We start from the raw sequence: 15,356 nt of genomic DNA, 5'->3' as shown, positions 1-15,356 counted from the left end.
ATGGACTAAGGTTCACAAATTTTTACAATGGGAGTAAAGAGTAAAATCCTTTCTTTAGAGTACACGTTTTAAAGTACAAAGACCACAAATTCAAAAACTCCTCGTGTCTTGGGTTTTAGAGTTTTTTAATGTTGTTCATCTTCTTTTGGGTTCTTCTTCTAGTGGCTGGCATTTTCCTACACAAAGCAGTCCCTCCACAAACTCTAAAACATGTTCAAGGATACTGATATTCCTGTTCTCCAAAACTACACAAAGCTCTTTGTTGTTCATCCTACAAAATTCAAACTGACATTTCTGTGTATATGCAAGTTAACACCATAATCACGTACAGTTTATTATGTGAAATGAATGTGGTCAATGGAAAATCATATAATCCCATGCTTGAAGCACTGAACTGGAACTTGGCAGAACTCCAGATTTTGGGCAAGCCACACAAGCACTCTCTGCTTGACTGTCCAAGTCTACAGCAAAGATCATGATTATCTTCCAACTCCTTTGGTTTAGACTGAAAACTCTTTGTGGTATAATATTTAGGACAACAGGACACCCTCTCAGTTGAGGCCTGAACGTGTTTGAACAGTACCAACACCACATTTGAAAAATCAAAATACTTCTTGTTTTCAGTACATGGTTTTGTTTCAGTTTCTCAGAAGTCGGGCAGAAGAGGACCTGTGCTTCAGTCAGAAATGCCTGCAAACTTCAGACGTCTGAGATAGCACGCCTTAGTTCAAACAGTTCTGGTTTTGAACCGCAGCTTAGCAGACTGCGCCGGCCTCCTAAGGAGCTCTGTGACATTCCACCTGAAAAGAACTGCAGTGTCCTAGCGGATTCGATTCTCATGTTCAAGAGAATTATACAAAAATCAGCTCTAACTGCGAACAAGTATCAGACACAGGCCCACGTGGCCGAACGCCAACGGCTCGCTGCTGAGTACTGAGACTAAGCCAACCTGACCAGCCTCAGACCCACTACAAGATGTTTCCCTGGATTTGCCAGCACACTGATCCTTGATATGTCACAAACTGCGTCCTCTCCAGCAGTGAAATTACCTTTAAATTTCATGTAGTGCAAGTCTAATAACTTGGACAGGTAGCCTTTGAAATGGTTGCTCTGTGGTGCTCGGGCACTTGCGGTACTAGCTCCGAACAGCTGCAGATTTATGGGCTCAAGCTGGTGTCAGATGCTCCCTGTGGGGATTTCTAATGGAATGATGTAAATAAATTCACCCATAGCATGTCTGTAGCAAAGGAAAACTTACCTCTGTTTTCCCTTTACTTTGACAGGACCTCCTGGTGTCTTCATCTGAACCCCATGCTGTTGCCTGAGAAACCAAAATGCACAAGTCACACGACAATGCCACCAACCACCACGTCTGGAGACTCCCAAAAACAATCATCTCCAGAAATTTATACAGCCCAATTTACAAGAGGTGTTGTGACAGTAAACATGTATCTCGCTCCCACTGTGCTCACAGTGCACACAAATGATAAATAGATGAAATGTCCAGAGGCAGAAGCAACTGGAATGTTAACAAAGGCAAGGCTTTAATTTACATGTAAATAAAATTTCTGGTCATCATTCGACTGGAAGGTCCAAGACACAAGTCCCATATGCTGAGTCCTCACCCATTTCCGAGGAGGATAGTGCTGTATAAAACCACCAGCCTTCATCACCAAAATAAAAACCTTCCCAACGGCAAACCCAGTAGTTGCCTACAGATGCAGTGGTCTCCTCAAATTTACCCTCAAGATTATCACCTTCTAAGTAACCCTGCAGTGACGTGAGCTGGATAAAACAAGAACTGTGTGTGGACAAGCAAAACCCAGACAACGAGAAGAGTGGAGAAAGGCTGGATGGTGACTGGTGATGTCGGAGAAATGGGGCCAGACCCTGAGGTGGAGTAAAATGCGGTGGGCCCAATTGACTGGGGACTGCAAGACCTGGACCAAGACCTGGTGGGAGTCCCCAGCCAGCCTTGCATAGCTCCTTCAGAGCAAAGTGGCCCCTTCCTTCGCAAGGAAGGTCAAGACCAGCAAAGCTGTGTTACAACTTTTAGATTTAAAAAAAAATCAGAAACATACCCAACCGTTCTATGCCCTCTGCATTTTTCCTCCCCCCAGTACTTTTTAAAAATAGTTCTAACAAATCCAAGCAGGTATTGTTAGCTGGAGGTGAAAATACATATAAACATCCATGCTATACATAATACATCATTCTGTGAACAAGAAAAATAGCTTTGTTTCACAGGGAAAGGCCATGCTTGCAAAGTTCAGATACACATCCAAAGCTCCCCTAAAAGAGCCAGATTTCTTTTTTTTCCCAGTACATTACCCACACAGGAAATGGCTTCAAAGTTTGGCCCGGATCTGAACTCTTCTTGAACTTTTTCAGCGCAGCCAATTTTATTTTTTTTTAAACCCCAGTCTTCCATAGAAATTGTCCCCCTGACACATGATAAATCCTGCTTCTTGCTGGAGAAAGATAGGAGACTACCAAGGAGAGGGGATCAATCTGCCCCCCAAAAAACAAGCAAACAAACAACTCCACCATAGTGCCATGAAGATATTTACTCATAACCACAAGAAATACGGCCACTGCCCAGGAAATGCATTTATACATCTAACTTTTGGAGAAGGCGTATTTCTTCCTTACTCCAAAAAACACTATCTTGTCCATCCGCTGAAAATTCAGTTCAATTTGGCTTAAGTAAAGCTTTATGAGCACATGCAGAGGTTTGGTGGGAGAAGGGAAGAGCGGAGATCTTTCCCTGGGAGTCGCTTGGGAAATAGCTCCCGTGCGCTGCAGTCCAAGCCAGGCTGAAGGCCAAAAGCTTGTGCCTCAGAAGTGTTTGTGTGAGAGCTGGGATGAGTCCTTGCTGGAAAGGATCGTGTAGCCATATCCTGAGAGGGGATATGTCATCAGATGAGAAAGCTCGCTGCGATAAGCTGTTACAGAACAGCAAGAAATTCTGACTGGCAACTCCCAGGAAGCCTTGACATCTGCAAAACAACTACACGGCGGCGTTCTGATCTCCAGTCCCAGCTCTGGCCCTCGTTCATCTGTCCACAGCGGTTTTGGACTGTGGATCAATTTTTGAGAAGCTTAATATAATACAACTCCAGAAAAGAGATCACTTATGAGGTGTCTCTTTGTTCCATTTCAGGAACGGGGACAGGGCGCTCTCCATTACACTGCCTGGTTTAACTTAACAGCGCTTGGCAGGCCAAAATGAAAACAAAAATCGTGGGTTACTACAGCGATCAGTGCTCTGGCTCCTGTGGGATCATAGCAGAGCAGCAGAAGAATACAGGCTCCTCAGGGACACCTTGCTCCTGCTGCCAGCCACCTGCAGCCACGGCTCTGCGGCACGTCGCAAACACAGCTCATGTCAGAGCACCGATCCCCTCCAGCTATGTTCTTGGTGCGAAACGCTGCATTTCATCAGGCAACAGTGCCCTTCAGCTTTCCGAAGCACCACCTTGATGAGTCTACTGATAACAGAAGTTCTTGGTGACGGCCCAAATTACAGGAACATGTTGTTTGTGACTGCACCATTAGTCAGGGCACACTTCATTAGAGCTCAGAGGCTAATTAAGCTATATGGCAAACCGGAGCATATTTTACAAGTCTCACAAATCTTTGGTGGGACAGGGAGAAACTAGTCTGAGGGCTGAGTAACTCCAATGACCTCTAGTGACTCAACGAAAATATTCATGACCCTGCAAAGAACATCATGTCGATAATAAAAACATAATTACAAGGCCAAGCAGCAAATGTGTGTTTAAATATCGTACTCCAGGGTATGAGCATGTACCAGCCAGCTGACCCAAAGCCTAGACAAGTCCTTCTGCCAGGCTCTCCGGAGCCCTCATACATCTGTGGTCATAGCCTTTGGGTTGGAGCTGGCAAGAGGTCCTGGGCAGCCTCAGATCTCTGAGCTTGGCACCTTAGCATAAGCTTTCCAGCTTTATTTGGTTTCTTTACTTGACTGATCAGCTGTCTTTTCAGATCCTACTCCAGTCACCTCTGTTGTCCTGGGCTTTCTGTGCAAACTCTCTGTGCAATGTTGGCACTCTACTTCCTGCATCTCACTGGCATGCTCAGCCCAAGCCTTTCCTTCCCAAATTAAAGTATCTTCCTCTGCCTTAGATTCTTTTTGCCCTTAACTCAAACTATAACCAAGTGAATACTATTTGTTTTTCCTGCTGAAAGCTTCCTCTCCACTCTTGGCTGTGGTACAAAATGTATCCACCAGACATTTTTGGTCACACAGTTGGGTCATCATCCTGAATTTATAATTTGTTTTCTCAGTTGTCTGTGCCATTTAAGTTTCCTAGCTCCCAGAAAACATATCTGGGATTATTTTTGTATCTCCTGCTACATCTGCTCATCAAAAGCAGCAGAGTGGACACCTCTGGACCCATGCAGCAAAAAAACAACTTTGGTGGCATGGGTCATGGAAAACAGCCTGGATGAAGATATGACAAAGCTGGCAGCAAGACTACAGACAAATACAGGACAGTATGTTCTTCCTCCTAGCTCCTTCTCTACCTGCTACAGGCTTAAGCAACCAAGCAAACACATTTCTAGGTTGTCAGGGTGGCAGGACATCAGCAGTTCCTCCTCTTACATCCTTACCAACAGCATTTCAGCTCCTCACACCAGCTCCTTACAAGCTCTAGAGCATCCCTTCCCTTCTGCATCTCCCATAGAAATGCAGCTTGTAACAGTGTTCCCAGCCACTTCGAGCACCTCCTGTACAACCACAAGGTCCATGTGCAGAATGGATGAGCACTGGATTCAGATGCTGTATGAATGGAACAAGCAGCTCAGGGCTGCAGCTGCTGTGTAAGGGAAGAGCCACACAAACCATGAGCAGGACTGCCCAGCCATCTGCGCTGATAGGCTCGAGAGTGCTACCAACTTAGTCTCTGAACTGAAAATGCAATTAATGGGCCTTCCATTCAGCACATTTGCATGGATAGCTGCTTCTTCACATCCATCCCTATGTCTGTTCTTGAGCTCTCTGCAGGCTCTTTTTTATTTTTTAAGAAAAAAAAAAGAAGAAAAATGGGGAGGAGGCATGTGTTATGTAAGCATTTTTAGGAAATCACATGAAGGAGAACAACTACAGTCACACAACTATGTGTATGCACACGGTGCAACGCTGGCCAACAAGAAAATTGACAGAAATGCATTACAGTGGCTATGCTCAGTGCACATCTAAGCATTCAAATGCTACACCCAGCCACAAAAAGAAAGAGAACGTCTCTCCTAATAACTTATGAGCATCACGGTTTGCTCCCAGTTCACGCTGCAGATCAACACTGATCTAGAAATTCTAGCTCATCATAAGCCGTCAAATCAGTTATTCAGAACACACTGCTGAGAGAAACTTTCTAGATACACTTATTTAATTACCTGCACATCCCAGTGTTGGCATCCAAAGTACCTGCCTGTCACTAGCAAGTCCTGTTATCAATAGGTATGTGCATCCTCACATGCTGATGTGAAAATCTCCTCAACTTCTGTGGACCAGCTTTTACATTCAGGCCAGCAATTTATAATTACTTCAACCACCACATGTGAATTTAATAGATTAAGCACAGACTAATCCCTGCACTGTACCTAAACAACAGAGGTTGCTGGAGCTTTTTGCACAAAAACTGAGCACTGCTTTAAAACTAGAAAGGGAAGATTGGACTAGAATAGGTTACATGCGTATTTATCGGGTAAATTAAACCCATTCTTAGTTTCTAAACTCTCTTAATATAAACCCATCCATCTGTTACCAACCTCACTCCCATTAAATAAATGCTCTGTACAAGCTACTGGCAGCCTCGCACGCCTGCAGACAGGCCGGGAATCATGCTGTTCTCTCCTGTTATGGGGAAAAAGTGTAACACAAAAATGTGCACGGTGTATGTTTGGAAGGAGATGAACAAACAAGTACAGGCTTATGGCAGAAAACCAGGAACTGATTCTGTGAGAAGCCCAGCATTTTCTCCCAGGTGCTGAGCTCCTCGGGTTCCTGCTGATGGTGGCAGCAGCAGCAGCGCTGTGTCCGCCAGCCTCAGGCCTGCAGGACTGCTAGCAGCAGGGGCCTCCATTTCCATCACCCCTCCTGCGTTCCTTACACCAGCCCTAAATCTGTATTTCTTATTTACATTTAGAAGTTGCTCTCTGAGCAGCTCATCTCACAGCAAGGCATGGAAACTCTTCTCCAAGTCTGGGGACAGGGGTTATAAAGGGACCTTGCTTCTGCACTGGATTGTAATACTGCCAACTTCAATGGACGTATTTACATGCCCTACTAGGCCAGTTTGGCTTAATCGCATACTTAAGGACTTTGCTAAATTAGGGTGCAGGACAAGTCCTTTAGGCAGTGACAATTCAGAAGCCACTTTACTTCCCTACATTATGTCAGCCTTAGCCTTTTCATCCATATTGATAAACACGTATTGTACCTCTAAAATACAAGCCACAGAATTCTTGCAAATAATGACAAATCCATTTTTAAGTTTATTTCTCTGTTTCTATATACCTTGCAGTCTCCACAGAAGACAGCACCAGTGTTAATCTACCCTCCCCCAGGCAAATTCTACAGCATTTCAAACAAATTGGTAAGCACTGAGTCTTAGAGCACTAAGAAATAAAAACCTCCCTGAAAGTCATTTCTGTAGGCTGGGTCCAGAAAATCCATGAAAAGGTTCTTGTTTAACTTAGGTTTCTACTAAGCATATTGTAAAAAAACATTTCTACACCATTTTAGTTACTTCTTCCCTATTAAAACCTCCAGGACTTCTCCATAAAGACCTGTTGCCTCAGTCTAAAAGTGGAAAGTGAAACTCCTTTTTGAAGCATTGGCTTTTGTCTCTCAAGGATGAGGCATATTTACAGCGCTCTATAAATAATAACTTATTGAAATCCAACTTCTTCATAACAGAGCGCAGGAGCTTAATACCCTAGAGGCCATTTCTGAAGTTCCAACGCAGGTAATTCATTAAAACTGTGATAAACATGCCTGATAAACAGATAACTAATACCAAAATGACATAATGGCAAGCTTCAATAAATAGTTCTGCTTCATCCTGCACCACGCACGCTGCAGGTCACCGCAGCGTGCAGTGACAGGTATGAGGGATGGCCGCAGGATTCGGTCAATTTGTATGGGGGGGACTTGGATGAAGAGAATTGCTCGGTGTTTTATCAAATTAATTGATTTCCCGTAAGTGATCTGAGAGCCTTCAGGCTGCAGTAAAACTCAAGCTCTGAGTTTAGTTTAAAGGAGGTACCCAACATGCACATCAGCAGCCGGGCCCAGCTGCATGGCTCTGCGGGAGTGGCTGGGCCGCAACTGTCTGGGAAGGCCTCAAAATCCAACGCTTAGAAGACAAAGGCTGGCAAACAGGCAAAATCAGTGGGTCCCAGTTCCCATAACCTTCATCTCAGAATCTGATCTGTTCTCTGTGAACAAACATCAGGCTCTTACTGTCCGGTGATGGATTTTGGCCTGGGATTTGTAGATTGCTGAGCACCACCACTCCGCACCAGAACAGAAGGGGATGCCATGCTCGGGCGCAGTAAGGAAGGCAAAATTCATCAGAAAGAAGGGCTGCCTCATTTTAACAACAGATCGTAGCTCAGTTCCAAAGGACACCATTTTTCAGTATTCACATTCCCCTGTATCTCACTCTTGCCACATCCTGAGCATGCAAAATGCAGTATCAGAGGTCTCAAGTTCCTCAGCCCGGCTCACCAGCTCCACAAGAATGACAAAAATGGTGTACATCTGCACCCCTCCAACGGGGTGGGGAGCTTCTGGGACTGACCACTTTCACTGCTAAGCTTCACTGGTTTAGAGACGAGCCTGTCCTCCCACCTTATGTTCTCCAACTGTGCGTACATCTGGATGGAGCACCGCTGTGACACCTGCCAGAAGTGGGGCTCAGCCTCCTCGCAGGCAAGGTCTTCTGCCTTTGATCCAGTTATCCCAGCCTGACGAGCCACTGCACATCACCTCAGTCATGGCAACCCTCTCTGCTCACACTTCTGTCCTGTCTCAAGTGCAAAGTAAAATGCTTTAAATCTCTCACAGCCTCCCTCATGCACAGGGAGCACACCCCAGCGGCACAGGGCTCCTGGTGAGCAAGCAGTGAGCTCCTGTCCCAGGGAAAGGGAAATGGGTGGAAGGGTGCAAGGACACTGGTGACCTTGTCACACAGGGAGCTAAGGGTGTGCCTTAAGAGATGCTACACCTGGACTGAAGGGCTCGTGGCAGCCAGGGATGATACCCAAATTATAGGTTTTAGCAGCAGATCGGATTGCAGCACTGCCTATAAGGGGAAAGGAAGCAGGGATACACACTGTGCTGGGGCTATATGCTGAGCACACTCCAACAGCAACATATTTATGCAGCAATGTTAGATGAACATGCCAAGATGTTACTTTGGAAGAAAGATACAGCTCTGGAGAACAGAGATAAAGATGGCACTGGATTTCTGTTTCCACTATCTACTGTTTGTATTTTTATCATTCTATGTAAAGAAAAATGCCAGTCTGCGGCAATGATTTCATTTTGCTGATGATGTACTTCACGTAGCTTGAAAGCTTAACACGGCAATGATTTAGTTGCAAGTGCTATATGGGAATACTCACCTTCTCTTTGAAAAGTTAATCCACTGGATATTTCTATTGCTTTTAAGTGTGCAAAAGCATGGATAGGGCCAAATGCAAATTGACAGCCTTAGTTAACGGGGACATTTGGCATGCGAAGTGAAAAAAGACCTTAAAGCTCTCGCCTGTAGCCAGTTTAGAATGAATGACAACACCCAGAACTCGAAAACAGCACGGAAGATGTTAGGGAAGGATGACTTACAGTGTTACCTATTACTGAAGATCAAAAGCACACAGAAATTGAGAGGAGACTTTTAGCATATTGGGTAATTAACATCCACAGCAGAATTTGGTCTCTTGCCATGTCACATTCAGTTTATAGCTTATGACAACAAACATTTACTAAATATACTGGAGATTACAAAAACGTAAGATTATATGGTAAATCAATGAAATAACTAAATAAAGAAGTTAAAATATACTCAGTCAGAAATGATTAAAGAAAAATTCACTGCAGTTGAGAACAGGTCAGGAATCCACGTACAGCCGGTGCGTGTGAAGGTGTGGTTGGCTCTGGCCAGGTGGGTACCACACAGCACTTTCTCACACCTCCAGCACCGATTGTTCTGTAAAGAACAGGTTTTGTATTTTTTTTTCTTCAGTAGCTACAAACAAAGTACAACAAGCTATTTCTAAGAAGCCACTAAGAATGGAGTCACAGCAATGGTCGCCTTTGGTAAAGTGGGGACAATTCCTCCCTCGAGGCCCCTCTACCACCAAAAGATGTCCATCTCCACCCCTTTATGTTCTCTGGCAGAGTCGCCATTCACAGCTAAATCCCTCCTTCCTCTTTGTGTGCTCCACTGATGGATGTGACAAGACTTCTAAGCAGCCTCCTCTCACTGTTTTGCACAATGATTTCTGGAATAGGAGGTTCAAAAACCCTCCCAATGGACCAGCCCATATTCAGTACAAAATCAATTTACCATGGCTATAGTCTCCTTTGTACTTCTGCATCAAGCAAGGCTATTTTATTCTCCTTCATTTTTCTGCTCTGGGTTTCTTTGCCATTGTGCCTCTTTGAAGCTCACTGCTATGTAGAGATGTTAAGGGTTCTCCACTATACACGCTTTTCTTTTTTCCACTTCTGAGACAGACTGGACAAATCCTGCACAGTCAACCGAGTGCATTTTTGTACACCCACATTAAGAGTTCAGCTATGAAAAGCAATCTCCCTATATATGCTTCAAATCAAAAATGTAATCACCAAATCACATGTGAAACCTCTGTGTATTATCAGCTTTCTAAAGTGGGGAAGTCTTGCATTCTTTATTCCTCTCCAGGTTACATCACTGAAAATACTTGTTCAGCATTTACTTGTTTGCTTTGAGAAGGAGCTAAAATAAGTTGGAGGAAATGCCCAATTTGGATCCGATTCTCCCAACAATTAGGCTGAGATTCAGGAATCAAAATCAGCACATCTTGCAGTATTAAAGAGACTAATGAAGAACTCAGGATGACATTTTCACTGTTCTGTGCCTCCTGTTTTTCTTTAGGGAAATCACATCTATTGCATTAGTGGGGGCCTAATACTCTTTCGGATGACAAACACTGCAATATATTCTCATTAAAATCGTATAAGAGGTTGAGCATGGGTTGAATCCTGTCTTGGCTTGAAAAAAGGGGGCAGTGTGCAATTAAACAAATAAAATGTGCATGTGATTCAACTTACCCTATCAACATTCTTTTCTGGTTGTGCACTTAAGCTTGCTGTAGTGCAACCAAAAGGGAAAAAAGGCACTGGAAATCTTTAATTAAGTGAAAGATGCACTATTGAGACCAAAGGAAAGCTTTGAGATTACTTTAATTAGCCAGGGCCAGTTTTGAGCAAGCCAGAGAGACTGGGAAAGTTTCGCAAGGCAGGGTAAGAACAGAGATGCTGCCTGAGCCTAAGCTGCATGGGGACCAAAAATGAAACCAGACTTTCCCTTCTGCTCTTCCCCATTTTAAATAACAGCTTTTCAGCTTCAAGAATATGAGCAAAACAAATTCTAAGTCCTCAGCTTAAGTAAAAAGGAGTCTTTGTACTTTCTCTGTTCAGTTCAGCATATGTCTGAATTTCTGTTTGTTTCGCAGATCTAGAGAAAGAACCCAGACTCCTGTTCCTAGACAGCAGGCTTTGGACGTGTGCTGTGGTAGCACGCGGAACACTGAGCTGAGCTCCGATGGGCATTTCTGCTTACGATTAAATGGCAATCCTAGCCCCATTGAGCCTGAACCCCAGGGTTAGGGTGCAAGACATCAGGCGGCTGCAAAAAAACGGGCAGAAAGAACAGAAGGGAGCAGCGAGATGACTGATACTTGCCGTCAGGGAGTGCACATGGTGCACAAGCACGTGTGGTGCAACCTTTCCAGGAAAACTTTTGGCATCGCACCTAGATTTTGACCTTTAGCCTCTCTGGTTTCTGTGAGGTTTGGTGCTCACAACCACAAGCTGTCAGGAACACTTCTGATAAATCGTCGATAACCAAGAATCGGGAGAACTTTTCAGATGCTACCAGGCTGGGCTGGAAGAGGAAGTCAGCGATGAAAAGCCCCCCCATGCTTCGTAAAACAGATTTCAGTATCTTTTTTAATTGTTCCATAGCTACATTGTGCATTTCATACCTGCTTTCCTCCGCCAGGTGCCTAATGCTCTTGATAAGCTAATTACAGCCTTCTGCTTATTTCATGTCAAGCTTAACTCCCCAGTCTGAACCTAGCCTGCAGTTCTGGCATGTTTTTTTCCTTAATCTAAGACCATCTGTGCTCCATCAGCAAGGAACACTTAAATACCGCGAAAGTGAAGAACCAACAGTGCTGAATTCCCTGTACACTTCCCCCAACTCCTCTCCCCAGCAATTCCAATTAGGTGTGAAGCCAACATCCATCCAGTCCTAAATACACTGGAAGGCTCTGAGCAGGCTACAGTTATCTGCGGCCTTACCTCTGTGAGATGCAGCAACACTTTCAGTGGTCCAGGGGGAAATGAAAAGGCCGACAGGACCCGAATCTCCACTTTTCTTTACTTTTGGATCAAAAGCTTTACGCTCCAAATGCCATCACGTCACCAGCAACACATGCAGTGGTTGATTTCAGCACCTGATCAATATAAAATCGAACGCTTCTCTCGGAGAAGCACTAGCAGCCAGTCTGGATAAAAGTAATGCGGTTGATTTATCAAGAATCAGTGCTCAAGCCTCTCATTTATCGCTGCAGAATGGAAATGCTCCACAGTTTAATTGAAAACTGGACTGCTGGGTTAGGGAAGATGGCTGTCAGCCCCTCTCCTACCCCCCCACCAAAAGTTTGGGTGTACCTAACGCCGTCCAGGCCTGGCAGGAGGCACTTCCCACCTGCTCTAAGTGGCCAAAGCCCACTGCTGCGCGTAGCATCAATCCACCTAGCTTCCTCCTAAGGCTGGGTAACAGATGCCTTCAGATTCCCTGCTTGGGCTGTCACAGTTTGCCTTGCTTTTGCCTCCTCTTCTCCAACACCAGACGTCAGCACCTGATGCCGTAGTGAGCTCTGCCAAGCTCCAGCTCAACAAGGAATTTATTTGCTCCTTCTCTTGCAAAGGAGACTCTGATGCGGTGTCTTTTATTCCTTCCTCCCAGCTCCTCTGTTCTGCTCTCCAGTTTGCCTGCTCCTGCCAACACGGGATTTATTTTCCAATTTTCTTCACTTCGAGTCCTGCCCTTGCCTTCCCTCTGCCACCTGTCTCTTTCCTTACCTCCCTTCCACCACGCTTGTGTCTGACCTCCACCAAGGTCAAGCGTTCTACAAATGAGTTTTGAGAATACGGATTGTAATTAAGATGGGGGAATACAAACTGATTCTCCAACAGGCTTAACGCAGCGTACTGCTTTGTGCTTCTTCTGTTAGACTCCTTTTTGGTGTTTTTCAATGCTTTTACATTTATCTTGTCTTAAAAAAAAAAGAAAAAAGAAAAAAGAAAAAAAAAAGCCTTGTTCTTAAATCCTCGGTAACTGATTTCATAGCAAAAGCTGCTAAATTTGTAACAATTATATTAGCCACATACATTTTTTCTCCTGTCACCATGTTTACCACTGGTATATTTATGAACCATTGATCATTCCTTTCTGTCCCATGCATCAAAATCCTCTCCTCTTAGGCAACTGCAGTTTGTCTTTTAATACTCCCAGGCTAACTTCAGAACTTTTTTGTCATGCCTAATAAAGCTTAAAGCTCTTCTCTTTGGGCACCCTTGCAGCCTATCCAAACGGCTGCAGCCCTGTAATTCCTTTTTCTTTACTTCCAAGGAAATAAAACACTCTCAAAAACTCAAGCCATGCTTTGCCTCCTGTTCATGCTATCCAGGCTGTCCTCGTAGAGAATGCACAGAAATAAGCAATTTGTCTGCACATCTCTTTCCTTTCTGACTCTGAGTCTCCTTCTGACTCCCCGTGCTTGGTCTCCCCAGTTTCAGAAGAGCACAGTCTCCACTTGGTCCTGTTACCAATAAAAGCGTATCAGATGGATATAACCACGGTGTGGTAACTTTTAGATGAAAGAAGTGTTTTAGTGACAGTAGAGTATCTGTAAGATGCTGTTCCTCTGGACTGTTGAAGCTGTGGTGGTACCCAACACCCCACCACCAGATTTCCTCACCCTCCTTCGCAGGTACAGCCTGGGGAAGGCAGGGAAAACCTTCAAGGCCAAAGCTCTCCGAGGCTATGAAAGGACGGGGGGAAGCTGTGCCTGCCATGCTGGGACAGGATCGATGTCCTGAGGGACTGATGAGCAAACTGTTCCCGTCTCAGCCCTGGGTGGATGGTAACAGCTGCGCAGGCCGTGTTAGTGACTGCTGAATAGCTCCCGGCTCCAATAATCCCCTTCCTATTAGTCATTCAGAACCATTACGTTTAAAAGAAGCTGTAAAACACACATCGGCTAAACTGTTACTAACAGAGAAACCGGGATTATTTATCCAGGGAAAAAATGCATGCGCTGACATGAAATGTATTTACTACAAAATAATTCATTTCTTTTTTTCCAAAGAGCTCAACGGCTGGTTTTAAGGGAAACATATGAGGTCATCCATGGGTCCTCTTAGAGAGGTGCAAATCAATAAATGGTGATTTTTTAATGCTCTCATTATAAATGACTGGATGCTATCAGGGTCAAAGTTAATCCTGTGCAGAGAGCCAGCGCAAGGGACATGAATCATTTAAATCTCTCTTAAGCTCCGCTTTGAGTATAAAACGTAGATATTTCCCTGTATTCTCAGTCTTAAAAAATAAATAAAGATGCTTTTTTGCAGTAATTGGCCCAGATACTCCATTGCTGGTGTTATGAGACGCAGTGCCTTGTATTACCAAGGACTTCTCTCACTTCTGACTTGGCAGCAGATGCAGTGGGGTGCCAGGACCTCTCCCCAGCTCGCCGAGCTCCTCTGCTGGGTGCTCAGCGAGCCCTTGGTTGGCAAGTGAAGCTCAACAGGTCACTGCTGCCACATCCACTGCTCCTAGGTGGTGGTGCTGTGTTCAGCCCATCCTCTTTTACAGCTTAAATTAACAATCCCAACCTAACTGGGGCAGAAGAGTTGCTTTCTCTGCCTTGTGTCTAGCCAGGATTCCCAGCTAGAGAATGAAACTCTTCCATATCTAAGGACACCCCACACCCCTAAAATAATAAAATAGTAAATAGTGATAGATAATAATGTAAAGTAAATAATTATATTATTTATATGTTTATATTTTTGTATTAAACTCAGTTTATATAAATGATGATCTAGTTAAGGTGCAGCCTCTAACAAGAGGCTGCTTTGCCTGCCAGGAGGTCCCGCAGAGCTGGCTTGTTGGCAGCAGCAGAGGATGGAGGCGTGGGCAGGGCAGGGGACCAGGCACCAGCACACGCAGGTCTCCGAGAGCCTCCTGGGGCACCGAAGTGAGAAGCTGCCCACAAAGAAAACAAGGGCAAACGGAAGAGCTGAAATACATTTGGCAAAGATACAGAAGCAATGCTGGTGTCAAGAAATGAGAAGTCCGTGAGATTTCTTTTTCTCATTTTCCTTTTTTTTTTTTTTTTCTTCTCTGTATAAGGATGTTTAATGGTCCTGACTGTAAGTTGCAAGGAATAAGAACATTAGTCTTCATTTCTTATACATAAAATGCCTGACAAGGTTTTATCAAATAAAGAGCCCAATATGCCACTGTTATCAGTAAGTGACTTCAGCAGCTAATTAAATTCTCAGTTTCTGAATCCTGCTCATAATATTTGCTGACAAAGACCAATACCTCTGTAGTAATTTTGGCATTTAAGTGAGGTGAGGCAGGGAAGGAGGTAATGACAACTGACAAATTCTCCGGGAGAGCAGGCTGACAATCCACAGCTGACAGTCCTCCTGCACGCCTCACCTGCCCTGTGAGCCTAACAGGCTCATTCCCCTCTGGATGTAAATCGTCTCCCTCGCCTTCACTGGCTCCGAGCAAGCTGCCCTGCTCCGTGCCAAGTATGAATGCAAACAGCAATGGATCCTGAACCTCTTATACATGCTATACAACCCCATATATGTACGTATGATCCTCATGTGTATGTGTACATATATACATGTATGTGTAAATATATATGTAAACATATATATCAGAACTTCCTAATGCCTAAATACTCATTTTAAAGGGCAATTGTATTGATTACAACTAAGCAGTGCGCTCTGAGACAGTTTAGCAAATCTATTA

General features: G+C 44.4%; 1 protein-coding gene across 9 annotated transcripts in view; it reads right to left on the bottom strand.

Moving 5' to 3' along the window:
- SEMA5B (semaphorin 5B) overlaps nucleotides 1-15,356 on the bottom strand; it is a 260,702-nt gene that overhangs the window by 82,397 nt on the left and 162,949 nt on the right. For all 9 annotated transcript variants that reach the window (XM_084522998.1, XM_084522997.1, XM_084523001.1 and 6 more), the window contains one exon: nucleotides 1,259-1,321. In XM_084522998.1, the coding sequence (XP_084379124.1) occupies nucleotides 1,259-1,321 (63 nt within the window). The remainder of the gene's footprint in view (nucleotides 1-1,258; nucleotides 1,322-15,356) is intronic.

This window comes from Aythya ferina (genome assembly GCF_964211825.1).
Source record: "Aythya ferina genome assembly, chromosome: 6".
NCBI classification, from domain to species: domain Eukaryota; kingdom Metazoa; phylum Chordata; class Aves; order Anseriformes; family Anatidae; genus Aythya; species Aythya ferina.
Note: the sequence above shows the minus strand (reverse complement) of the source record. Positions and strands in the feature narration are given on the sequence as shown.